The sequence below is a fragment of the Lagenorhynchus albirostris genome, chromosome 14 (genome assembly GCF_949774975.1).
Source record: "Lagenorhynchus albirostris chromosome 14, mLagAlb1.1, whole genome shotgun sequence".
Taxonomy (NCBI): Eukaryota; Metazoa; Chordata; class Mammalia; order Artiodactyla; family Delphinidae; genus Lagenorhynchus; species Lagenorhynchus albirostris.
The window spans coordinates 50,918,604-50,945,158 of NC_083108.1; the positions used below are offsets into that span (position 1 = coordinate 50,918,604).

General features: G+C 34.5%; 1 protein-coding gene across 3 annotated transcripts in view; it reads left to right on the forward strand.

Annotated features, from left to right (window-relative positions):
• Positions 1-26,555, forward strand: part of ROCK1 (Rho associated coiled-coil containing protein kinase 1) — a 148,047-nt gene that overhangs the window by 117,004 nt on the left and 4,488 nt on the right. For all 3 annotated transcript variants that reach the window (XM_060120837.1, XM_060120838.1, XM_060120839.1), the window contains 10 exons: positions 476-660; positions 2,337-2,406; positions 5,003-5,097; positions 12,351-12,516; positions 14,145-14,238; positions 15,095-15,183; positions 16,395-16,583; positions 17,441-17,600; positions 23,947-24,017; positions 24,223-24,311. In XM_060120837.1, the coding sequence (XP_059976820.1) occupies positions 476-660; positions 2,337-2,406; positions 5,003-5,097; positions 12,351-12,516; positions 14,145-14,238; positions 15,095-15,183; positions 16,395-16,583; positions 17,441-17,600; positions 23,947-24,017; positions 24,223-24,311 (1,208 nt within the window). The remainder of the gene's footprint in view (positions 1-475; positions 661-2,336; positions 2,407-5,002; positions 5,098-12,350; positions 12,517-14,144; positions 14,239-15,094; positions 15,184-16,394; positions 16,584-17,440; positions 17,601-23,946; positions 24,018-24,222; positions 24,312-26,555) is intronic.

Genomic DNA, 26,555 nt, shown 5'->3' on the forward strand with positions numbered 1-26,555 from the left:
TAACCACTGTAAGAACTTTTCGTTTATTAGTCCTAACGCCTAATAAGTACTTGATAAATATTTATTGAGTTGAACTAAATATATATTCAATTTGTTTTATAAACTCTAGAGGGTTGTAGATTAGAGTACAAACATTTATGAAAGAACAGGTAAATTTAAATACCATTTAGGAATGTCCCCCCAAAAGTGACTTTTATACTCACCTTCTCCAAAATTTCCTTACAGGTTGGGGTACAAAGAAACCAGATTTCTTTTCCCTGCAAGATCTCACATCTGAAATTTGGGAATTAATTTGATTTAACAGTAAATTCTGCAGTAATAAATGCATAGAACTGTGGAGACTCATTACAATACTAATATTTTCTACTTGTATAAGGAATTATAATGTACTTGAGATTTGATTAGTATTCTTTCAAATGATGTCTAATAAATTACTAAAGAGATTTACAATCCCAATTATTTTTCTCATTCATAGGTTAAGAATCTATCCCTGCAACTGGAGCAGGAGTCAAATAAGCGACTGTTGTTACAAAATGAATTGAAGACCCACGCATTTGAGGCAGACAATTTAAAAGGTTTAGAAAAGCAGATGAAACAGGAAATAAATACTTTATTGGAAGCAAAGAGATTATTAGAGTTTGAATTAGCTCAGCTTACAAAGTAAGTTTCGGAAATAACATTCTTGATTTCCTTCTTTTTTGTGTTTAGCATTTGCTTATGTGTTTCATATTTTATGTGTGTATAGGTTATGTTCTTAGAGTTTGTGAAAGGAAGATTTAGGAAAAAGCATTTAGAAAAAAAAAGAATTTATTTGCAAAGAAGGTTTGCAAGGGAGTTCAGGCTTTGGAAAGACAGGCTTATTAAATAAAAAACACAGTTATTTAAAGGGGAAAAAAAAGGACATTATCAAGACTAGTGACTTTACAATGTCTGTTTATAGTAGGAAAAACACAGTTTTCTCATATGATTTTCATATCTATGAAAGTCATCATGTTTCTTCACACTAGAATTACAAAAATGAGGAATAACCTTATTATTAAGGATTTAGTACCTTACAGAAAATGTTTAAGGTTTCTCTATTTTAGAGACTAGAATTAGAGGTGATGGCCCTGTATTTGTTTGTTTGTTTTATTTTGTTTCTTTGGTTCATCTCAAAGTGCAAAATGTTCTTTTTCTTCTATTCTGAGATGTGATGTGCCCGCTTACTTGAAATGGGGACAAAGCAAGGTGTCAGTATGACTTTCAGAATTTGTATAAGGACATGCTTCAGAAATTTAATATCAAAGATACCTTATGCCAGACCATGAGGTTTTATTTCCTCCAAATTTATGTTATAATGTCTTCATTTGCCAGCTTTGTTTACAACACAGTAATTCTTAGGTAAAATTGCTGGGTTTGATTTTGTTGACTTTATATTGGTGAAATTCTTTTCCCCTTTTAGAGCCACTATTTTTACCAAGTAATGTGTTTTGTAGTTTTCCTCTCCTGAAATAACTTTCACTCAGCATTTAACTAATAATTATTATGTACTTTCTGTCAACCATATGCTGAAAATAAAAAGCTGTTACTATCTAATATGAAAACCTAGCAGCTGCAGATGGAATTGTTCATTGTTGAATAGCTGTCTTTGGGTTGCATTGTGTCTCTGTCTTTTTAAGTCCTTTCCTCTCTGTGAGCAGTGTACTTGTCTCTTTATCTGTGTTACTCCTCCTTTGTCAGTTGTTGTTATTGCCTCCCTTCTTACTCCTTACCTGAGTATTCATTTCCACCGCACCCTTGTGCTTAATTGACCATAAAATATAGTACTAAATTATTCTTACTATTTATTAAATATGGTCAAGTTTTTAATAGTCTACTTACAGCATAAGACATTTTAAATGTATCCCTAAGAAAGCTTTTCTTTAGAAAAATTTACCAAAAAATATTTTTATTTTTGCATTGTGGATTACTCCACAATTAATAAGTGACCTTCAGTAGAAAACTGTTCCCTCAACTTTTCATAGTATCATTTAATAAGGAGCAGACAGTGTGGCCTAACCAAATATAACTAGTAAAGTAATACTGTATAATGAAGTATGAGTTTTTAAATTTTTTGGCTGCACCGCGCAGCATGCGGGATCTTACTTCCCCTATCAGGGATCAAACCTGCACCCCCTGCAGTGGAAGCGCAGGGTCTTAACCACTGGACTGCCAGGGAAGTCCCTGAAGAATGATTTTTTGAAACAAAGTTTACTTTAGTAAACCTTTTTTATTGTAGCAACTTTAAGAAACAAAGAATGATGTAAAGTCTAGTATAAATAGGAGCATTTGTTTACTGTTTTCTCTTTTGTCTAAAGACAATACAGAGGAAATGAAGGACAGATGCGGGAGCTACAAGATCAGCTTGAAGCTGAGCAATATTTCTCGGTGAGAATCATTTTTAACATATAGACTGTTTTAAAACCTGACTTAAAACAAGGTATTTAGATTTTTAATGTGAACTATGATTCTTTTTCAAATGACTGTGAAGTAGTTTTCTCCCCTTCTTTATATCCCCATCTCTGCATTTCATTTCTGGATCTGAGTTGGTGGTCTGTTTAAGTTGTAAAGAAATGACTGTTTTTGTGCAAATATTTCCAGAATTGCTTTCAAACTGGAGCTACATATAAGACTTTGTTAAGGGTTCTGTCTGCCTGGTAGCAAGCTCTGGTGGTTTAGAGTGCCAGTATTATCATGTGTGGTTCTTGTATACACATTATAGTGGCCTACATACATATATCTCTAGGTGTAACTACATACAGTTGTTGGTATAACTAATGTTGAGGAGCTTTTTCCTGTTTTAGTCCTGTGTGCACTTTTATGCATCTGTTATCCTTTTTCTCCATAAAAATCATTTTCTTATTTGCTGCAGGCCAAGTTATTTTCATTACTACTGTTGATGAGCATTTATAGCTAATGCTTTGAGGCTTTATTGAAACCTCTGAATTTTTGTTTACTTCCTCTGGTTGCCAAGCTTGTGCTCTGCCATTTCAACTTAACATTTATCTGCCAGCTCCATTTCTCTTTCAGTGGCAACCACCTTTCCTATGAGCTTTAAGCAGCGTAATTAAATGCATGGAGTTTGAGTTACACTGATAAACATGCCCTAGAAACCAAGTGTGAACAATATTGGAAGTAATGATTTCTCTAGTAAAAAATCTGGATACCATTAGAGCTCTACAGAATTTCACACAATTAAGAGCTTCATGCTCTACTCTTTTCATCTCCTAATAAATATGATGACTTTCTACTACTGTCTATTTCTTCTTGGCTTATTATACTATCATATGTTTTATGATAGTATAATATGTTTTTAAATTAAATATGTTTTTAAATTAAATATGTTTTTAAATTAATGTTTTTAAATTAAAAAATAATTCAAGATTGTTGAAAAACTTTTCCCTGAGTGTAAATTAACCTTAACTATTCAGTGTGTGGTACTGACTTCTGCAAAGTGGTCTGTAATATCAAGCACACCTTTTTGTCCCTAGGCTTCCACAGAGTAATCATTCAGTGCCTCCATGTTTTGGGATGGCTGTCAAGTGATTTGTGGTGGTTCCTATGGATTCTTGATTTTTGCCTGTATAAAAACCATACAAAATACTAACCCTGCCTTTAGTTTTGATTTATTCTATTGCTTGTGAGGACTGGGTTAGATGTTGCTAAATTTGATAAGTTATTATGAACCAAATTTAAGATTTTCTTTAATCTGGGCTTTCAAATCAGGTTATTTTTCTTTTTCTCTCTTCATTGATTACACATATAAATTTCAGTAATTGAAGTCAGAGAAAGGAGAAATGAGAATCTGATTCCTAAATGCAGAATGGACTATTTCATTTTAGAAATTGTAAGCACTTAAACTAAAGCCAGCCATCATTCTTCCTTCATTTGCATTCCCATGGAAATGTACTTTTCCCCCTGGAGAAGTGCTATTTCTTAGAGGTATAATCCAGTGTACAGTGTAAAAGTAGTACTCCACAGCTATTTGCTGGTCCTTACTATTTTTTTCCTTATCTTTTAGACTAAAAAGGTTGGTTTAAAAAAAAGACATAGACTTCAGAATTGGAAGTTTACTCTGTAACCTCAGCATCTAACATAGTGTGGGTCTAATAGTTTTTCATACCTGTTAAATATTTGTTGATGGAGTTGGCAAAAACCTAGTGAATTTTGTAAGAATCATTGTTCTGTACTAAGTATATATTATTCATATGTTGACAGAACATTGATAAATCCTGTTTATGGATATTTCTTCTACCTCTCAACCACCCACTTCATCACCCAAGAGAAGTGGTTTCTCTAACATTATTTACTTCAAAAATTGATCTAACTTTTAAATAAGTATTGCTTGCTAAGTTTCTTTATAATGTTTTTCCCAAATCAATATATTTAATATATTTTTGAGGTATAATTTATATATAATAAATTGTACCCATTTTAAGTGGTTGATAAATTCTGACATATGTGTATACTGTGACCACCATCACAATCAACATATAAAACATTTCCTTCACGGCCCTTTGGAGTCAATCTTCTCCACCCACCTCTATCTGCAGGCAACCACTGATTTGCTTTCTGTCTTATTGATTATTTTCACCTATTCTACAATTTCATATACATGGAATCATGTAGTACACACTCTTTAGCACCTGGTTTCTTTCATACAGCTTAACATTTTTTAGGTTTATCATGCTGTATATATTAGTAGTTCATTCCTTTTTATTGTTGAGTAGTATGGGTACATCACAACTTTAAAAATTCATCTGATGATAGGTATCTGGGGTTGTTTCCAGTTTGGAGTTACCATGAATAAAACTGCAATGAAAATTTATGTATAAGACTCTGTATGGATATATATTTGTATTTGTCCTGGGTAAATACTTAGGAGTGGAATTGTTGGACCATGTGTTAATTGTTTATAAGAAACTACCGAACTGTTTTTTAACCTACCATAAACACTTACTTCTTCTTATCACTTGTTTTGCAGACACTTTATAAAACCCAGGTAAAGGAACTTAAGGAAGAAATTGAAGAAAAAAACAGAGAAAATTCAAAGAAAATACAGGAACTACAAAGTGAAAAGTATGTCCATTTTAGTTTAGAACAAGAATCAGTACTATAGCAAAACATTCTTAAATTTAAGTTTAAAGGTAGAGAATAGATGTGCCATTATTCTGATGACAGTGGAGTAGCAAATCTTATTGGGCTAATTCAGAACAAATCAAACTAGATTTAGGCTAAATTTGCCTTTATGGTGAAGAAATAATTTGATACATTAACACTGTAGGGGTTGTACAGAGATTCACTAAATTGTGACAGTAAATTGTTTTCAAGGGTCTCTCAATCTTCAAACATCTATTTGTATATAAATAGTTCACACTCGGGGCTTCTCTGGTGGCGCAGTGGTTGAGAGTCCGCCTGCCGATGCAGGGGACGTGGGTTCGTGCCTCGGTCCGGGAGGATCCCACATGCCGCGGAGCGGCTAGGCCCGTGAGCCATGGCCGCTGAGCCTGTGCTCCGCAATGGGAGAGGCCACAACAGTGAGAGGCCCACGTACCGCAAAAAAAAAAAAAAAAAGTTCACGCTGTATTTGCAAGTCATCATTTTATGTTAGGTAAAGGTATGCAGGGTCTTCCTCTTAGTATTATAATGCAGGTTAATTTCCATTGCATGTGTGCCTAGGGCCTTATAAGGAGGTGATCTTAGAAAGCTATTAAGTGTAACAACTGCTCATAGCTAGATAGTGTGAGAACAGACATTGAAACTAGTTTTCTCACATTGTTATATTCTTTTCCATATAACCACCTTTGAAAGAAGTAAAAAATTTTAACTTTTATTGTTGAAGCAAACAAATACATAAAATAGCAAAACATGTACAGTTTTATAAATTATATGACAAATATCATTATAACCACCACCCATGAACAAAATCTACCTCAGAAGCCCACTGTATCCCCACTTCTGCTTATGCCTCTTCCCTCCCCACCACAAGAGTAATCACTATCCTGATACTTATTTGTTGAAGGAACTGAATCTTTTGTCCTGTATAGTTTTCCTCAGTTATGATTTTGCTGATTCTGTTTCCATAGTTAGTTGAACATTTTCATCATCCTTCTGTGTTTTTTGCAAATCAATGGTTAAATCTAGAGTTTCACTGTTTAGTATGGTAGCCACCAATCACATGTAGCCGTTTAAATTTAAACTTTAGTTCATTAAAATAAAATTTAAACTTTAGTTCCTCAGATGTACTAGTCACGACTTAGGTGCTTAATAGTCTTATATGGTCAGTGTCTACCATATTGGACAGCACAAGTGTAGAACATTTGTCATCGTAAAAAGTTTTACTGGACACCCCTAATCTGGAGGCTTAAACAGATTCAAATCTGGTTTTTAGAGGGAAGACTACCTCTGTTTTTAGCAACCATTGGCACTCAGTGCTTAGATCCTTAATACATTAGGTAAACTCTAAGGTAGGCACAAAGCTACATTTCCTGGTTTCTCTCTGTGACAGTAGTAAACTACTTTTGTAGAGTATAGTCTGTTGCCTATCATTTGTGTGGTATCTACAATATAATATACAGTCCCAGTTTATATGCATTCACAGTGAAGGGGACACCCAATCTGCTACATACTATATTGTTTCATGGGGTTGATATGTTTTCCCTTGTTTGATCTGTTTAAGAGAGATGTGTTGATCACCACTCTTGTGCTGTGTGCTGTGCTTCATGCCAGTGATATAATTATTAATAAGTTATGGCTCTTACCATCAAGTGCTTCAGAATCTAGTCAGGAAACAGATATAATTAAGGTAGGTGGCTATGACAAAGTGCTATTGGAATATACTGAAGGGGTATATACCTCATCTTACCATCTGGGATTCAGAGAACATTCCCCAGGTGACAACTAAGCAGAGTAGAATTCACCAGGGAATGGGATATGGGTTGAGAACAGTATAGGCAAAAGCCAGTCTGTGATTTGGGAGCAGCAAATGCTTTCATTTGCCGGTAGGGAGACAGTTGGTGACAGATGAGGCTGGAGAGATAAACCTGAGTCAGATTACAAAGGGCTTGTGTGTCATTGGGAATTATCAACGTTGAAGAGTGGAAGATTTTATTTTTTTTTGCCATTCTCTATTGTATATCCACATCACCTAGATCAGAGCTGGGCAAATAATAAGTATTCAATAAATAGTCAATGAATAAATGAAAATTTAAGCTAGGGGTTGACAAGATAGGGTTTTAGAAGTCTCCAGTCTTTAGAGAATGGATTGGAGTGAGGCAAAGCTGGGTGGATATAGGGAGTCCAGTTATACTGCCATAGGAATAATCTAGATATACAATTATAGTGGAAGTTGGCAGTAAAAGGAGAGGCAAGTGCATAGGAAAAAATAAGAAAGTAGAAGCAATAGGAGTTGTAGATTTGAAGGTATGGGGATAAAAGTTAGGGAAAATTTCAGGTCAGCTCAAGTTTCTGACCAGGACAATTGGGTTGTTGGTAGTGGTAGTCCCTGAGCTAAAATACCAGTTTGGGGGAATGAGAGCAAACAAGGTTATTTCTATTTCACACCTACTGAGTTTGAGGTGCCTATGGGATGTCCAAAGAGAAATGGATACCAGACATTGGCATTATTGCTTTAGAACTCAAAGATAAGGACTTGAAGCCAATTCAACAGTCATTTCATGCTGAAACCACTAAGATAGATGAGATTTATTAAGACAGTTGTGTTTATCAGGGTTTATGAACTCTTGAGCCTATGATACCATACATGTAACTGGGTTGAAGTTAGTTGGATCTAAGTATCGATAGCATCCATTGCGTGAGTTGTGAGGATTATAACAAACTGAAGAGTTCACGTCCTCAGTTCTGAGCATTTGCTGCCACGTGGTAGCACTGACCCAGTATTTCAAGATCTTCTGATTTTTCAAGAGAAGCCAGGAATCTCAGTTTTTATGTAAAATATTGGCCCAAATTTATTTTTAAGTGTGTATGTGTGCGTGCATGCATGTGCAGGTACAGAAAGGAAGTAGGAGGGGACATTTATATGGACTCATTTGGCTCTCTCAAGCAACAAGTTGTAACCCCTAGTGTAGGATAAGGAATGGGCAGAGGAAGGGAAAGTATAAAGTCACCCATAATACAAAGAGGAAAGCAGAGTGGGGTATCACAAATGCCAGGGGAATAGAATATTTCAAAAAAGAGAAAGTGACTTAAAATTCCAAATACTCAGAAAGGTCAAGTAAAAAATGAATTGTCGCATTATATTTAAGGTTGTTATCTTGTTGAGAACAGCTTGTAAATAGTGATGACAATATTGATAGGTACTATACTGAAGTAGACTGAGACATGAGTGGGAAGGGTAGAAGTACAGAGAGAGTAGAAAGCAGCCACATTGATCTCTTTACTATTCACAAACCAGTCTGTTACTGTTCTGCCTCAGGGCCTTTGGACTTGCTCATCCCTCTGCCTGGAACATTTTCCTCTGAATAGCCACATGGGTTCTTCCTTTACACTCTTCAGGTCTAGACCTAAATGTAATCTCGAGAGACCTTCCCTGAACACTCTTTCAAAAATTGAGAATGCCCTCACCTTACTACCTAGCTGCCCAGCTCAGTACTTTCTTCCTTGTTTTATTTTTACCTTAGCACTTATCTCTTCCTAATATATTATAGAATTTGCTTACTTACTCTGTTGTTTTTCTCTTTCCATTCAAACTTAAGCTCAACAAAGGAAGGAATTTTCAGTTGTTTTGTTCTTAACTCTAATTCACTGCTATATGCCTAGCATCTAGAATTGTACCTAGAACATTGTAGATGCTCAGTAAATATTTATTAAATCAAAAAATTCAAGAAACATAGTTGTTAAGGCAAGAAGCTATGGCTGTAGCTGGAGGAGACTGTGAAGGAGCGTCATTTCTTTTTAAAGATAGCAGAAATTTGAGCATTGGACATGGCAAGGAAATCAGAGTGGAAAAAGTTGCACATCTGTTCACTGATTCAAACAAAATTTCTGAGCACTTTCTATGGGCCAGATGCTTTTCTAGGCATTTGGAATATAGCAGTGAATAAGAACAAAGCCCCTGCTTATAATCTTATAATCTAGAAGCATAGGGAATTATTGATAAATTGATTTCTTAAAGGAGATAGGAGAATAAAAGTGAGAGATTGGCCTTAAACATCAGTAAAGACAGGTCTTTTACTATGGAGAGTTGTGAAGGAAGTCTGGATGAATGTAGTTGCAGATAATTTATCTGAACCTGATGCAAAGCAGTAACCCCAGATGAGAACATGTTATCCATCTGAAGCCCTGCATTACCACCACTTAGTATTCATGGACTTACCAATGGCAGTATTTTTTATCTTTTCCTAACTCCCCTACTCTTATAGACAACTATTTTCTTTTTCTCCCTCCTCAAATCAACAACTTCTCCTTGTTCTCATACTCAGCAAATGGCCTTGCTTCCTGGAAGTCATAGAACATCTTCTCTCTTCCACCACCATAGCTACTAACCTGTTTGCGTCTGTACCTAAAACCCTACCGTCCTTCTGATTCATGTAAATGCACAAAATTTACATGAATTTACCTAAAGGCAGCCCCTCTATCCCATCCCTTTCTGCCTACTTAAGAGTATGACTCCAATAATACTCTCATCTTTCCTACATCGTTTTTTCCTTTCTGTAGTCATTCCTATTGTTATATAAGCATACAGGTAAACATATCCTTAAAAAATAACCTCCTTTTCTTTTTTGTTTTTTTGTAAGCATTTTTAAATTTTATTTATTTATTTATATTTTTGGCTGCGTTGGGTGTTTGTTGCTGTGCGCAGGCTTCCTCTAGTTGCGGTGAGTGGGGGCTACTCTTCGTTGCGGTGCGCAGGCTTCTCATTGTGGTGGCTTCTCCTGTTGCAGAGCATGGGCTCTAAGTGTGAGGGCTTCAGTAGTTGTGGCTTGCGGGCTCCAGAGCACAGGCTCCGCGGTTGTGGCACACGAGCTTAGTTGCTCTGCAGCATGTGGGATCTTCCTGGACCGTGGATTGAACCCATGTCCCCTGCATTGTCAGGTGGATTCTTAACCACTGCGCCACCAGGAAAGTCCAGCCTGCTTTTCTTTAAACTACATATCTACTTCCAGGTAGCATCCTATTTTTTTGCTTCCTTTTGTAGCAAACTTCCTTGAAAAGTGACATACCATTTATCATCAGGTCCTCTTCTCCCATTCTGTCTCGAGCTCACTCAAGACTTTTGTACTTATTACTCTACCAAAATAACCCTTTTCAAGGCCACTGGTGACTTCCTAATAGCTAAAAACTATACTCAGTTCTCAGTCCTTACCTTATTTAAAGCAGCAATTGACATAATTGATTACTGTCTCTTGACAAAATTTCTTTATTGGCTTCTGTGACACCAAACACTGTTTTCCTCTTATTGAACTGGTTGCTCTTCCTCACCCTTCTTTACTCCTTTGTCCTTTCCCATCTCTGAGACCTTTGATGTTTGGAGGACCCAAGGGATCACTCCCTACTTGTTCTCATCTAGCCTCAGGGCTTTAAATAGCATCAATGTACAAGTATATTCTCCCCTGAATTCCAGACTTGTAAATCTAGCTGTCTGTTTGACATCTCCACTTGAGTGTTTAATAAGCATCTTATATGTAACATGTCCAGAAAAAATGCCTTACTCCCTCACCTTGCCAACCTGCTCCTCCCTGTCTTCCCCATGTCAATATTAGCTATTCTGTTATTCCTAGTTGCTTAAATCCAAAACTTGGAGTCATCCTAGACTCTTCCTTTTTTCTTATACTCTGCATGAAATCCATCAATAAATCCTAGCTATAACTAAAAAAACATGTCCATAATATGAACACTTCTCACCACTTTTAACATTTACCAGCTTGATCCAAACTACCATCATCTCCAATCTCGATTATTTCAGTTGCCTCCTAACTGGTATCCCTGCTTCTACCGTTGTTCCCCTTCTAGTCTGATCTTAAACAGCCAGAATGATCTTTTTAAGACAGAATACTCAGTGTAAAAGCCAAAGTCCCTATATTGATTTAGAAAGCCTTATAATACCTGTTCTCTCTCCCCACTTCTCTTACTACATCTCACAACTCCCCCCAACCCCTCTTCACTCTGCTCACATTAGCTTCCTTCAGAACATTTAGGCAGTTGGTATTAGATGTTTCCTCTGCCTGAAGCTGTATTCCCGGATACACTGCATGGCTCTTTTACTTCCTCCATATATTTCCTCAAATGTCAGCTTAGCAGAGAGGCCTCCTTGATCACCCTCTATAAAATAGTGACCACACTCATAGCCTCTTCACCTTTCTTTTCATTGTTCTGTGTGATATACTGTATATTGTTCATTTCTTTAAACTATCTCACACTACTAACGTATGTTTTCTGAGGGCAGGGAGTTTGTTACTGCTGTATGCCTTAATTCTTAGAACAGTGTTTGGCACGTAGGAACATTCAAATATTTGTTGGACAAAAACAATTGTCCAAAAAATTATTTTTTGTAGTCACTATATGTCTTCCTCTTTAGGCTTGAGGCAGCCTAAAGTATTTGTATTACTCTCTTAATAGAAAATAGTTGGAAGTCATTCATTCATTCATTTAATAAACATTTATTGAGCACCTACTGTATGTAGGGGTTACAATTATGACCAAGATAACTTATCGAAGACAGGTTCTTTGGGAAGAGCAGGCAAACTGCAGTGATCTGGTCGTGGTCTGAATGTCAATTCTGAAAGGCTTTTAAAATGTAATTCCTAAGGAGCATTTCTAGAATAGTTTACGGTGTCTATTTATAAGTCTTCATAATCTCATTGAATTTCAGAGCTGGAAGGGACCTCAAAAATAATGTAGTTTAATCCTCTCATTTTATGGATTTGATTAAGTTGAGCTCCAGTAAGTATAATGAACTTGCCCAATGTCCCTAACCAATTAGGTAGTGGTAGAATGGGGATAAGGGTCCAGGCCTGGCCTCTTGATTTATAAGCCAATGACTTTTCCACTGTGCCATGCTGCGTTTCATTCCAGATCCCAACACATTCCCTTCTAGAAGTAGACCTCTTGCCATTGTTTTATTACCTTTTCCTTAGTTAAGCAAAATAGCAGGTACAAGGTTAAAGTGTCCTTTGCTTTTATAGTTTTTCTAAGTGTGAGAGGTTAGCTTCATTACTTTCATAGGAAGTCTGTAATGGATTCAAGGTTTATTTTAAGCAATAAAATACTTAATTCTTTTTATCATTTAAAAAGAATTGTGTTTTTAAGCATATGATTAAGTTAGAAGAATGAATTGAATTTGTTTACATTCATTTCTCTTTTAAATCTACTAGAGAAACTCTTGCTACTCAGTTGGATCTAGCAGAAACAAAAGCCGAGTCTGAGCAGTTGGCTCGAGGGCTTCTGGAAGAACAGTATTTTGAATTGACCCAAGAAAGCAAGAAAGCTGCTTCAAGAAATAGACAAGAGATTACAGATAAAGAGCACACTGTTAGTCGGGTAAGTGTGATAGTTCATTAAGTTATGTGATTAAAATTAATTTAAAAATCAATATAGGTTACATGTTAAAGTGTTTGGGTAAGTGTAAGTGCATGAGTATTTACTTATACACAATGGTCAACTTGTACTCATGTATAAAATAATTTATATAATCTAAAACAATTGTTAATGATTGAAATTCTTATTCAGTGTATTGGGTTTTTTCCCTTTCTGGCTGTAGATCTTAATATATTTTCTGTGAAGAAATGCTTACCTTAAATTCATTTGTTTTATTATCTTAATAAATTGCAACTGATTTCATGACCAGAATTCTATAAAATTCAGAGAAACTATTTTGGGATAAAAAATTCTTTGTGGATATCTACAAATCCATTATAGAAAAAACAGTACTACAAACAATTACCTATTTCTGAAATGTATACTATGGTCTATGTATTATGGAGCTAGAAAGGGGAGTTAGAGAGATTTTTCTTCTTGGTGGTGAAGCCACCATCAAGTGCTCTGGTATAAGCAGGTCTGAGTTCAAATCCCAGCTTTGCCCCTAAGAAGTTACATGGTCTTGGCCGTTTGCTTTAACTTCTCCAAGCCTCAGATTCTTCATCTATAATATAGAAACAATACCTATTCCACAGGTTTCTTACGAAGATTAAATGAAATCATAAAAATAGAAGGGTGAATAAGTACATTACTAAAAGACATTGTTGGAGGACAGAGGAAATGAAAAGTGCCCACCGAACTGAGAAGGTATCTTGAGACCGAAAAACAAGGCAGGCAGCTCCGTATAATCAGTGGATCAGTTTATTATAGGATACCCTACTCACAGAGTGGGTGTGGACAGACAACGATATGGAAGCATTCACAGCTGCACTCCATACCACCAAGGGACCATTGGGACAATGTTATAGTTTACCTAGGGTATGGGGGGTATGTGCTTGGAAATAGGAAGTGCATTCCTACGTCAAGATTTATGAATGGATAACTAGTCTCGTAGGTACCAGGAATATGTCAGCAAAGGTCTTCATCATTGATTGGGGACTAACAGAGCATAGAGGCCACCTGGTCTTAATGATTATTAAATAGTATCTATTAACTACAAAGCCCTTGATAACAAAGAAGTGATTTTTACCACACAGTACAGTTCTGGATAGGGTCCGGGGAAGGACAGGAGGAACTATATGGGCCCACAATGGCATCATTTATGCTAACAGCCATAAAATAATCATCAAACATTTAAAATTGTCATTTTCATCATCATTATTCAGATGAAGAAACTGAAGCCCAGAAGGGTTGTGACTTGCTAAGGGTCACAGAGCTAGAAAACTAAATGCACATTTCCTAGTTTTTAGTCTCGTTCTCTTTTCATTACATTTTTTATTCCTTCCATTCATATGTAATGTGTATATACACACACACTGAAATAATTTTTGGAAGCTAACAATTGTTTTAAAATATTTTGAATTTAATTACATCCACATATTTTAAACTGGAAACCAGATGTTTTTATAATTAAGCAATGTCTGACCTGTCCTCATCTATGGAAAATGCAAGTATTTTTTTAAAGGTTATTGCTTTAAATATGGGACTAGCAAAGAGACTATATAGCTTAAACGTTTCTGTGCTTTGTTTAGCTCGAAGAAACGAACAGTATGCTAACCAAAGATATTGAATTATTAAGAAAAGAAAATGAAGAGCTAACTGATAAAATGAGGAAGGCAGAGGAAGGTATGTAGGATTTTTTAAAAATCATAAGTTAAATCAAGTTCAGAGGTAAATCTTTATGTTATGCATTAGGTTTTTAAAATATTTGTTTTCATATATTAAATAACTTTTGTAGCCGTAAGTATTATCTTAGTAGAACTTAAATATTCTCACCACCAAACGCCACAAAAAGGTAAATATGTGAGGTGATTGATGTGTTAATTAACTTGTGGGGGATCCTTTCACAATGTATGTGTATATCAATTCATCACATTGTACACTTTAAATATCTTAAAATTTCAGTTGTCTGTTGTACCTCAATAAGCTGAAAAAATCTTTTAAAAATATTAATTAATTAATTTTATTTATTTATTTTTGGCTGCATTGGGTCTTCATTGCTGCGTTCGGGCTTTCTCTAGTTGCGGCGAGCGGGGGCTACTCTTCACTGTGGTACGCAGGCTTCTCATTGTGGTGGCTTCTCTTGTTGTGGAGCACGGGCTCTAGGCACGCGGGCTTCAGTAGTTGTGGCTCACAGGCTCAGTAGTTGTGGAGCACAGGCTTAGTTGCTCCGCCGCATGTGGAATCTTCCCGGACCAGGGCTTGAACCCGGGTCCCCTGCATTGGCAAGCGATTCTTAACCACTGTGCCAACAGGGAAGCCCTGGAAAAATATCTTAATGAAGTTACTGAAAGTTATGTGGTATATGCTAATTTGAATAATTAGTTATTGTTACTAATAACTAAGTAAGAATTAAATATTTTATTGCTTAAAATAAACCTTGAATCCATTACAAAATTTCTATAAAAGTATCTCATTGTTACTTTGCAAGGCAGAAATTAATTAATGCCATGCAATAACATTTTATATAATTTGTTGACAGAATATAAACTGAAGAAGGAGGAGGAGATCAATAATCTTAAGGCTGCCTTTGAAAAGAATATCAATACAGAACGAACCCTTAAAACGCAGGTATACATGCTCTTAGCCTTTTCCATGTGTTTGTATTTGAGTATCATATATTCAGAAGTTAATATTTGCTCTTCATGTCCTTTTCTTAAAACTGAGATTATAAGGTTCAAGCTTTTCATTAGAACAAGTAATGTAATATTCTTTCTTCATTAAATGTGGAAGACTTATTCAGGAAGTAGGATTTCAATCGAGTTAAGAAAGCTAATTCGTCTAGTCACCTGATTAGTGAAGAATTTGTTTTAGATTGTATGGAAAACCTACAATTGACAGTAGAAAACTTAATGAGGAGAAACCACATACTTGACTGAAGTCAAGAGAGAAGAATGGGGAGTGAGTAAGAAACTTAAAAGGGGTGGAGGTATCATTTTGCTTTGTATTTTGCAGCTAGATCAGATTTTTTACAGTAAAACTTGGTATCTTGTCATTTTACCAAGTTGTCCAGTAGTTTAAATTCTTCATAAGGTGCTGTGTACCTCAGTTGATTTTTACAGTAAAATAAATATTTTCTACTTGATAGCTCCTTACCACTAATCTATTCTCCCTCTCAACAATCCTTCAACTAGAGTAGTCTTTCAAAAATGCACTTAATACCTGTTGAAAATCCTTCAGTGGAGATTTTACTTCCCTTTATACCAAAACAGAGACCATGAAGAAAAAGATTGACATTTATTACATACAAAAAAGTCCAAAAGAACATAAGTTGAAAGAAAATAAACTAGGAAGAATATTTGCAGCATATAGATAAATATAAAGAGCATCTGCAAAAAAGAAAAAGACAATCCAATAGAAAAAAAGAAAAAGTAAGGGACACTTAAGAGAAAAAAGAAGCAGTATCACTCTGTACTGTCATGCTTGCTTATCCTCCTCCTCCACCAGACTAGGATGCCTTTGGGGCATAATTGTATTTTCTGTCCTTGTCTCTAGTGCCTATCAGAGTGCTTACATGCAGTATAAGTGCTGAATAATTGTTGAACAATAACTGGATTTTTGCAAGCCTGTCTGGTTCTTACATTTGAACAATGAGATTAATCAATAATAGTTACTTGTGCTACCAATTATCATATTCCAACATTCATTAGTTTCTCCTAATTTTCACATACACAAAAAGTCCTGCTTCCTGATTTTGAAGAAAAATATATATTTTTAGTGGAGATTTAAATTGGGTAGCTACAATGAAGAACCTTATTAATAACATTTTAATATTTTAATAGGCTGTTAACAAGTTGGCAGAAATAATGAATCGGAAAGACTTTAAAATTGATAGAAAGAAAGCTAATACACAGGATTTGAGAAAGAAGGAAAAGGAAAATCGAAAGCTACAACTTGAACTCAACCAAGAAAGAGAGAAATTCAACCAGATGGTAGTGAAACATCAGAAGGAACTGAATGACATGCAAGCGGTAAGGTTGTGTGTTGCACTTGTAGGATTATTTTAAATTGTTATTACTGTATATACTTATTGTCTACTGATCTCATTTAGTTTTTTTAGTATAAAAATCATATTTAGGTTTATATTCTCCATAATTTGATTACTGTTACTCTAATTTGAACCATGATCTTGAAAAAATAGAAAGATACTCTGTTGCCTATTAACTATGACTTGAGTAATTTTTACCCCTTAGCATCAGCTTGATTAGAGATGGTACTTTTAGAGAAACAACCAAGGGTTTTGCCTCTTTGTCTTCAGACTGAAATTGAGATATGACTGGTATAATATTGACTATAGTTGGGATAGTGGAATTGGAGTATTATAGCCTTTTTGTTTCCTCTGATAAGGACTCACTTTTCAAAATATCAAGCTTAATTTTTTTGATGCTTCCTAGCTTAATAGCACAAAATTGAGAACATGGTCTCTGATCTTAGGCAGACTTAGATACAAGCATTGACTCCATCATTTATAGTTTTACCATCCTGAGAAGCTTTCTATATCTTTTAAATTATTTTGTTTGAAGCCATAAAAGCAATTTCTATTGTTTTAACAGGTGTTTGGTTTTGGTTTTTGATGCTTTGTATTAAAAAAAAAGCTTATTTAAAGCAAAGAGAAAAGGAGCTTATCCAAGCAATGTATTACTGAGGAAGAGATCTTGCACATTTATAGTTGTATTAAAATCTGTGGTAGTAAACATTCATGAAGTTTACAGTAAATTTTTAGTATTAATAATTCTAGATTACTTATAGTTCCACTAATTCTTAATTTCTAATGTTGGAAATTTTGATCTTGATTCTTTATATTATCTTGGTATTTTTTTAAAAATAGCAATTGGTGGAAGAATGTACACATAGGAATGAGCTTCAGATGCAGTTGGCTAGCAAAGAGAGTGACATTGAGCAATTGCGTGCGAAACTTTTGGACCTATCAGATTCTACAAGTGTTGCTAGTTTTCCTAGTGCAGATGAAACTGATGGAAACCTTCCAGGTAAGAATATTTTCTGTTACTTCATTCAAGTTTGCTTAAACGTCATGGAAATTAATGTAGATTGCTTTCATTTGGATTTCTACCTCTTTGTTGTTTTGTCCATGGATTCTTAAGAAGGGATTTATGTTTCTGATAGCCAGAGTCTGATGACATTTGTATACCCAGTGCATTTTATAGAATAAAAGCAGTCATAAGCAGTCTTAGGCTATTAAAATAGATCTGAGTGGCTCTAACTAAATAGAAACTTGAAGATGTTTATGAATCAGTACTGAACCAGCCTAATGCCATGGTGAAAGTTGAAGCTGCTGCTACAACTCTCACCATTTAAGGAGGATTGTACATGTTTTCATGAGTAGCAGCTCTGCAGTGTTTTATGTATTTTTTTGCTAAAACTAAGAACTATACTTAATAATCAGAACCACAGCAGCTCTATATAGAAGCCCACCTAATGCTATAGTGATAAACTTTAATCAGACTTGAAGTTTCAAATTTGGTGAAATCGATAAAAGGGGTTGGAAGATGCAGAGAGGGGGCAGGAAGTCAAGTAAAGGCAAAAGCGAGTAGCTAGGATTTCAGACCTTTTCTTCTTTTTCCTTTTTTTTTTCTAGTGGAGAATCAATTGAAAAATAAACACAGCCTCATTCTTGGGTTCATTGTAGTATAGGTTATAGTACATTTATATCTTTTTAACAGAGATGAACAATACACATATTACAGGTTCAATTTAGAAATGAATAGGTTATATATATTAAAACATGCATTACAGATTTTAAAGGCATACACACACACACACACAACACATTTGACCTACTACATATTCTTAGTTCAAGGTCTTGAAAGTTTTGTAACATGGTCCTAAACTTGAAAATAGATTTTATTTAATGTATTTCCGGAATAATGCATAAAAAGATATGAATCAGCACATTTGATATAATAGGGATCTGTTTTAACAGATATTACTTGTTTTTTGAGAATTTGATATAAGAAACTTGATAGACTACTTAGAAAATTTTACGTTATCATTCTTGGTCAAGAAAGTGGGACTCAAAGTAGGAAGTGAATTCAGTTCTTATTTGTATTCTGTGTAATCCCTCATTCTTCGGTGGCTTTGCTAGCCCAAAATGAGATATCTGGAAAGGGAAGGACAGGGAATAAATATTTCTTACTCCAGTGGTCAAGAAATTCCTTCTGTATTCCCATTTTTGGCTCTCTGAAACCTCCTGCCTCTTGAGAATCTTGTAGGTGCACATCCTTATCAGAGGATCACTTTGGATTTAATAAGAATCTCTAGCTTCAGCCGTTGTTTGAACATCTTTCTAAAGTTATGACTTAATCATCAGTTAAGAAAGAGTATGAATTTTAGGGCAGTTTGTCTACATTCCTTCACTTGTTGAACTGAAATTGTAGTTTAGGTTCCCTCTTCATTAACCCCAAGATATTTCTAGTTATTTAGTTAAAGGAATTCTTTCTCTAGGTTAAATATCCTGACAAGGTTTTTGTAGGTTAAATATCCTGACAAGGTTTTTGTCTTTATCCCACCCATTTCCCTTTAACTTTGTTTATAATGTCTTACTGTGTATGCCTTGGTTTTCCTTGTATTAAGTTAAACATTTCAGAGACTGATTCATTATTGGTGAATGCTATCTAGAGGATTTGAATTGAAAGATGAGGTTGGGAGAAGGTAATGAGTTTTATCTTTCATCCTGGCTTATTCAGGAAGGCTAAACTCAAAGCATCATCAGGTGGTTTGATTGGTAGACTTAGGTGAGATATCCATTTAGATTTCAGAATCCTGACCTAATAAATCCACTCAGGAGTCAGTCAGCAAAGAGATTTTTAAATTCTTCTACTGGCTCCATTCTGAGTATATAATATTTAGAATAGCTTAGTATTTTCAGAGATTTTGCTTTTAAGGATTTCAAAGTTCAAACAAAGTGGGAAAACAAAAAGGCTCTGGTGGCCATTCTCCATTGCTATAAAGGGAGACCAATTAGGGTATCTCTTTCTCTATTAACTGTGTTCTCAGTTTGAACTTTACAGAGGTCTCTGTAGTGCTGAACCTTTTCATATTGGAGACTATGACTTTCATATTGGAGGTAGAAATTAATGGATAATCATTACCAATGTTATTTTCCTCTGTGTCAGATATTTTACTAGTAAATTGAAAATATGTACTAAGTCTGCCATTTACTAGATCTCTGGCAAATAAAGTTAAGGTTTTGTGGTAATATCTAGGAAGAATTGTAAAGAATTTTGGTATTCATTCTTGTGAAGCGAACATGATAACACTACACTACGGAAACTTGATGCGGTATTCATCCTTAATTTGAGAGAGTTACATATCATTCAAGTGTCTGAAAGATTTTTTTGAAAGTGATGATTAATTTTACTTAGTTTGGAAAACTGATAAATGAATTTAAACTACAGATTTACAAAGGGAGGTCTTAGAATAGTTAAATAGTTAAAATGAAGGCCTTTTGAAATATTGATCATATTTTTAGTTCAGTGAGATGGTTTTTTAAGTAGTTAGGTGGATAAACTGATAATATACTTTATTTCTCTTAGATTTCATCATTCAATATAAAGAATCTCATTTAATTATCTTGTTTGTTTAGAGTTCAGCCTCTGTCATTTTCTCAGCTGGCATCTTGTCATTAACTAGATTAAATCTCTCTAAGTTTCCCAATTCTAAAAACCTTAGAGAAAATGGTTATCCTTCTCTGACTTATAACCCTTTGAAGTTCTTAATATCACTTTCATTCTCTTATGTCTTCATCTTCCTTTTGGTTCTGTGGCAGGTTGTGGCCTTAGCACTGTAAATATAAAGGTTACCCTGTAGGGTTAAGGTTTTCCTATTGCCTAGATGACAGAAAGACTAAGGTGATATCTGGCTCTCCTTCCTTGTTTTTTTTCCTTTACTTCTGGAAATATTGACCTAAGAATCTGAAAAGAATGTAAAAATAGATGAAGCATTAAGAACACTGGTATCAGCATCCATTAATATTCATTATCTCTTATGGATTATCTGCATCATTCTCTTTCCATCCAGCTTGATCTCAGACTTTGTAACTTAAACCTGTGTATGCTGGATTTCTTGGTATGTTTCCAAGTATTTGAGTATATAAGAGTTTCTGACTTTGCCCAAATCTAATCAATGATTGGAGATAATCAGTACATCTGAATTCTTGAGCATTGATTTTTTTTCTTTTTTATATCACTTCTGAATATAATTTTAGAATTTTGGAGTGATTCTCTATCTTTATTTCTTAAGCAGTATGTAGTTTATCAAGTAAACTTTGGTAGTCTTCAGTGGTTAGCTTTGATGTTTAAATTGGCTGTATTTGATACTGATTTACATATAGTTAACCTCTTTCTTATTTGGGTAAAGGAGTTAATTGCTGATATTGCAGTAGTGCACATCTAAATTTTTTTTGTAAGTTAAAATTGCTCTACAAATATGTAAAACCTGGGACCAAGTTGTTTCTGTACTTCAGTAGTATGTTATTGATAATAATATAGACTTAGAAGTCCTCAGCATTTCATTTATTTATCTGGAGAAGCTGATTTCTGTGCTTGTATTGTAAAAGATAGAATTTAGAGCATTATACTTTCAGATTGCCACTTAGGTCACAAGTGGTCATAGTTTTGAAGGAGGTCTTTATATACTTAAAAAAAAAACTGGTATATTAACTTGCATGTAAGACAGAAGTAAGCAGTTTTTTTAATTTATCACTGAGCTTAGTTTACCTGCTTCTCTGAAGGGAATTCACCAGAAGGAAAGACTAAGATTCTCTCCTATAACATTATTGTTTTAAATTGGCAAAAACCTTCACATATCTTCAGCATCTTTTTTGAGTTCCTGATTTCTTCATTTTATTTAAATTAGAGCAAATATAAAATTGGGCTTATTTAATTCATAAAATGCCTTTGATGTATAAAATTTCTATAGGAACACTGAAATGACATACATTCAGTCATACAGTCTTCAACATACAACAATTCATTGAAAATATATTTCAAACCTAGAGCCAGAAAGCATAAATATTTTTGGCATTTATTCTCATAGAGAAATAACTTGGAGGGAGGAATATTTTGGCATACACAATTTTGTATAAATGTCAAGATTTCAGTGGCTTTTACATCTTTTATTTTTAGTGAGGAATTACTGGTATTAAATGGACTTTGGCACACTGAAGGGAAGTTTTCCTAGCAGTAACTTTTTTCCTTTTCTACAACAGAATATTTGTGAATGATCAACAGCCTTCTGTATGTTACTTAATATAAAGCAGCCCTTTGGTTTTTAAATTACAACCATTATTTAAATAGAGGGTGAATTTAATTGGCTAAGTCAGAAAAAAAGAATTGCAAAATAAGCAAAAAAGGTATATCAGGTACCTACTCTGTGTGTCAGATGGCTTGGAGTATAAAGTGGGGCTTCCCTGGTGGTGCAGTGGTTGAGAGTCCGCCTGCCGATGCAGGGGACACGGGTTCGTGCCCCGGTCCGGGAGGATCCCACGTGCCGCGGAGTGGCTGGGCCCGTGAGCCATGGCCGCTGAGCCTGCGCGTCCGGAGCCTGTGCTCCGCAACGGGAGAGACCACGACAGTGAGAGGCCCGCGTACTGCCAAAAAAAATAAATAAATAAAATAATAAATAAATAAATAATAAAATAAAATAAAGTGTTAGTATATGGTCCCCTGCTCTCACAAAACTTACCAAGGAAATGCCCGATGGAACAAATTAATTATTGATGAACTAAATAATGGCAACTAAGAAAAAAACTTGGGAGAAGAAGGGGATCATTTTGAACTGAAGTTTCTTATTATTTCTTTGACTTTAACAAAAACAACAATTTAGATGAAGGGGAATAACAAAAGCATAGGGCATTAGGTACAGGGTAGAAGTTGGAACAATAACATTACTCCTGATTTAGTTAACTGCAAAGCTTGTTTAAGGAAAGAATATCATTGTGCTCTAGGAATTTAAACTCAGAAATTAGACTGCCTGGGTGAACCCTAAAGTTTTGACAGTTGCTGTGATTACCTTTGGGTAAGTTAGTTCACCTTGCTAAGCCTTAGTCTCTTCATTTGTAAATGGAGGATGATAGTAGAACCTATCTTATCCTATATTCCTAAGAATGTAATATCCTATGTTCATGGGACTATTACAGATTATTTATGAGATATTCCTTGTAAAGCACTTGGGAAATAATAAATGTACAGTAGATGTTACCTATTGTTATCATTACTGTAAGACCGAATTGTTTCACAACTTTTAAGTTATATGGAGGAGGGTAATATATATTCCCCTTAGGGGTCATGATTTGAGCCATGGTATAATGTCACATTATAGCATTGTACCTTACAGTTGGTCACTTGTCCCTTCTTTTGTGTTTCAAATATAATAGATCTAAAAAAACGGTTAAATGTTCTTATCTCTAACCTGATATAAAATAATCATTTCTAACTGGAATCATCTTTTCCCCCATATATTTTTAATAAACATTAATTATATTTAAATAGTAATAATAATTATAAAATGCATTGATCAAATTAGTCAAAGAATTTCTGGTATGCACAAACTGATAAAACATTAGCAGTTTTACCAACTGAATTCTGTGTTCTTTTACTGTTTATTAAATTCTGATGCTACAAACTTGAAAGGCTTTATTTATACCTCTTTTAGTTTGCTAAGAATTGTAATTGGATTTACCACTAGAATTAAGGACCCCTTCCCAACCAAATTTGGACACTTTTAATGAAATTGTTTGGGGTGTTTTACCAAAAAGTTTATCAGAACATTGTACTGAGAAAACAAATAAAATACTTGTCTCTTATTCTTTATATCTAGTTGATTCTGCCTGCATTCCTTATTTATTTATCTTCTATTCTTACCTTCTGTGAGTAATAGGACACTTGTGTACTTTTGCTTGCTCTTTCTTGTGTAAATCATGGCTCTGATTTGTTCCACTTGCTGCATTTTTTTTTTTTGCTAAATACTTTTATATGAATGTTAAATGATATTTAAAGTCTTCTGTATCATATCCCATTTAAGCTGCAATCCATTCCAGTCTTGCCTGGCTATTAAGGGTACTGTTGTTACTTCATACTTTTATAATTGAGTACTGAATGTTAATTTTATGCGGAAAGTGGCTTGGAATTTTTTTCTGCAGTATTTGTATGGCCATTAAAGTTGATTTGTGTGATTGTAGCATGAAAGAGCAAATTATAGCACTTATTCATTTAGCTGTGTTCGAATGCCTGTTGCTGCATGCTGTCAGACAACTTGTAATAGCTTTTCCTTTTGTGACAATTTAAGGCTGAACACTATTTTTTTTTTTTCTTCTAGAATCAAGAATTGAAGGTTGGCTTTCAATACCAAATAGAGGAAATATCAAAAGATACGGCTGGAAGAAACAGGTACAATATGCCTCAGTTTTTCTAATTGATATTTTGTTATATATTTTACTTTTAAAGCATACAACTTGTATTAACTGTCCTATTATTGGCATTGTAGATCATATTACTACAATATGATCTAGATATAAATGGCAAGTATTGTGCTTATCACTTTAAACCAAGTTAATACTGCTCTTATCTCTTCCCCCCTTTTTTCTCATTTCAGTATGTTGTGGTAAGCAGCAAAAAAATTTTGTTTTATAATGATGAACAAGATAAGGAACAATCCAATCCATCTATGGTATTGGACATTGAGTAAGTTGCCTTTTATTGAATTTTAAGACTGTTGAATGTTAACCTACGATAATCAATTATTTTTAGACTTACCATTTAGTTTATATTTTGTTATTTAAACGTTATTGACTTTTTTCTTAACAAATTTAAATAATAACTATATTAAATCTTACTTTATCAAAATATGAGAGGGGAAATTTTGCATACCTGATCGATGTATTCTAAAGACAATTTTTTTTAATTTCAAGTGTTTATTGGTTTTATGTTCACAGAACATCTCAAAGTATATGATTATGTGGTCATTGTTAAGAAGGAAATAAAATATATCTTTTCTTTTTTTAATAATAGGTCAAAGAGGTCTGTAATAAGCTTAGGTTTTTTTCCTTGTATTCATTCTAAAACCATTTCTTAGGCACTGCTGCCTGTATTATCATAGGTGTTGTAGGTTGTATAAAATGAGTAAGACAGTTTCATATTTGAGGAGCTTACAGGCTAGTAGCAGGAAAGGTAAAATATATGCAATAACATACAAATTCAGAGTGAAGTGTGGTGGGTACGACAGAGAAATATAAACTTAAAATGAAGTTTTGCCATTCCTTTGTAATTAAACATTGTGGAGCTGATTATAGTTAAAATGTTAAAAAAATTGAGCAAGTACCAGAGAGTACTGATATTTTATTTCTCAATTTTAAAAAGACATTAGTTGTGAACATTTAAATAATCAGCTTAACTGGAATAATGCATAAACATTAATAAGAAAGACATCTTTCAACTAACTTAAATACTTTTTATGTTGATGAGAGTTTGTTGTTATTGTTGTTTTACCTTTTTATTGAGATGTAATTTTCATACAATAGAATACATACATCTTAAGTGTTCAGTCCAGTGACTTTTGATGGTTGTAAGCACCCGCATAATCAAACCCAGTACGAGATAAAGAACATTTCTATCACCCTAAAAAGCTTGCTTGTGCCTCCTCAAGGGGGAAAAAAAAGATTATCTGAATTCTATCACTGAGATTTAGTTTTGCCTATTCTAGAACTTCATACTAATCCAATTTATAGTATGTACTCTTTTGTGCCTGGCTTCCCTCACTCGGCATAGTGTTTTGCTGTGTGTATTGATTGTTCTGTTTATTGCTGAGTAATATTCCATTGAATGAATATACCTCAGTTTGTTTATCCATTCTTTTGTTAATGGGCATTTGGGTTGCTTCTAAGAGAGCTATTTTAAGTAAGACTGCTTTGAACATTCTTTTTTGTGGACTTAAGTTTTCATTTCTCATGGGTAAAATACCTAGGAGTGGAATCCTGGGTCATATAGTAAATTTGTGTAAATAAATCTACCAGACAGTTCTCAAAAAAGGTTATACTGTTTATACTCAACAGCAATATTTGAGTTTCAGTTGCTTCACGTCTTCACCAACATCTGGTGTTGTCAGTCTGACTTTTAGCTGTTCTAATGGATGTGAAATGCTATTTTGTTGTAGTTTATATTTTCCTTATGGCTAATGATGGCAAGAATCTTTCCATGTATTTATTGGCCATTTGTATCTCTTAAGTGTCTCCAAGTCTTTTGCTCATTTTTTAATTGGGCTGCTTATCTTTTTAAGGCTGGTTTACAGAAGTTCTGTATATATTCTGGCTTCAAATTTTATGTCAGGAATATGTAGTGCAAATATTTCCCAGTCTGTGGTTTGCCAGTTCATTTTCTTTATGGTGTCTTTTAATGGAAACCAATGTATCACTGGTTTGAAAAGGGTTATTGCCTTTTGTGTAGTCTGTCCAAGACATTTTTGCCTGCCCAAAGATTGTGAAGGTATTCTATGTTTTCTTCTAGGTTTTATTTTTAAGTTCTGATTGATCTCGTTTCTTTTTATGTTTGGTAAGAAGTAGTGGTAGAGGGTCTTCTGGCGGTTCAGTGGTTAAGACTCTGCGCTTCCACTGCAGGGTGCACGGGTTTGATCCCTTGTTGGGGAACTAAGATCTCGCGTGCCTCGCAGCACAGCCAAAAAAGAAGAAAAAAAAAAAAGTAGTAGTGGTTGAGGTTAATTTTTTTCCGGGGGGCGGGGTTTGTTTTGTTTTGTTCATGTGGATATCTGGTTATTTCAACACTCTTTATTTATGTATATCAACCTTGAATATTCATCTTGCTATTCACTTATTAGTTTTAGAGATTTTGTGTATGTGTGTGGATTCCGCAGGGCTTTTCTACGTATACAGTAATGTCATCTTCAAATAATAATAGTTTTACTTCTGCCTTTCC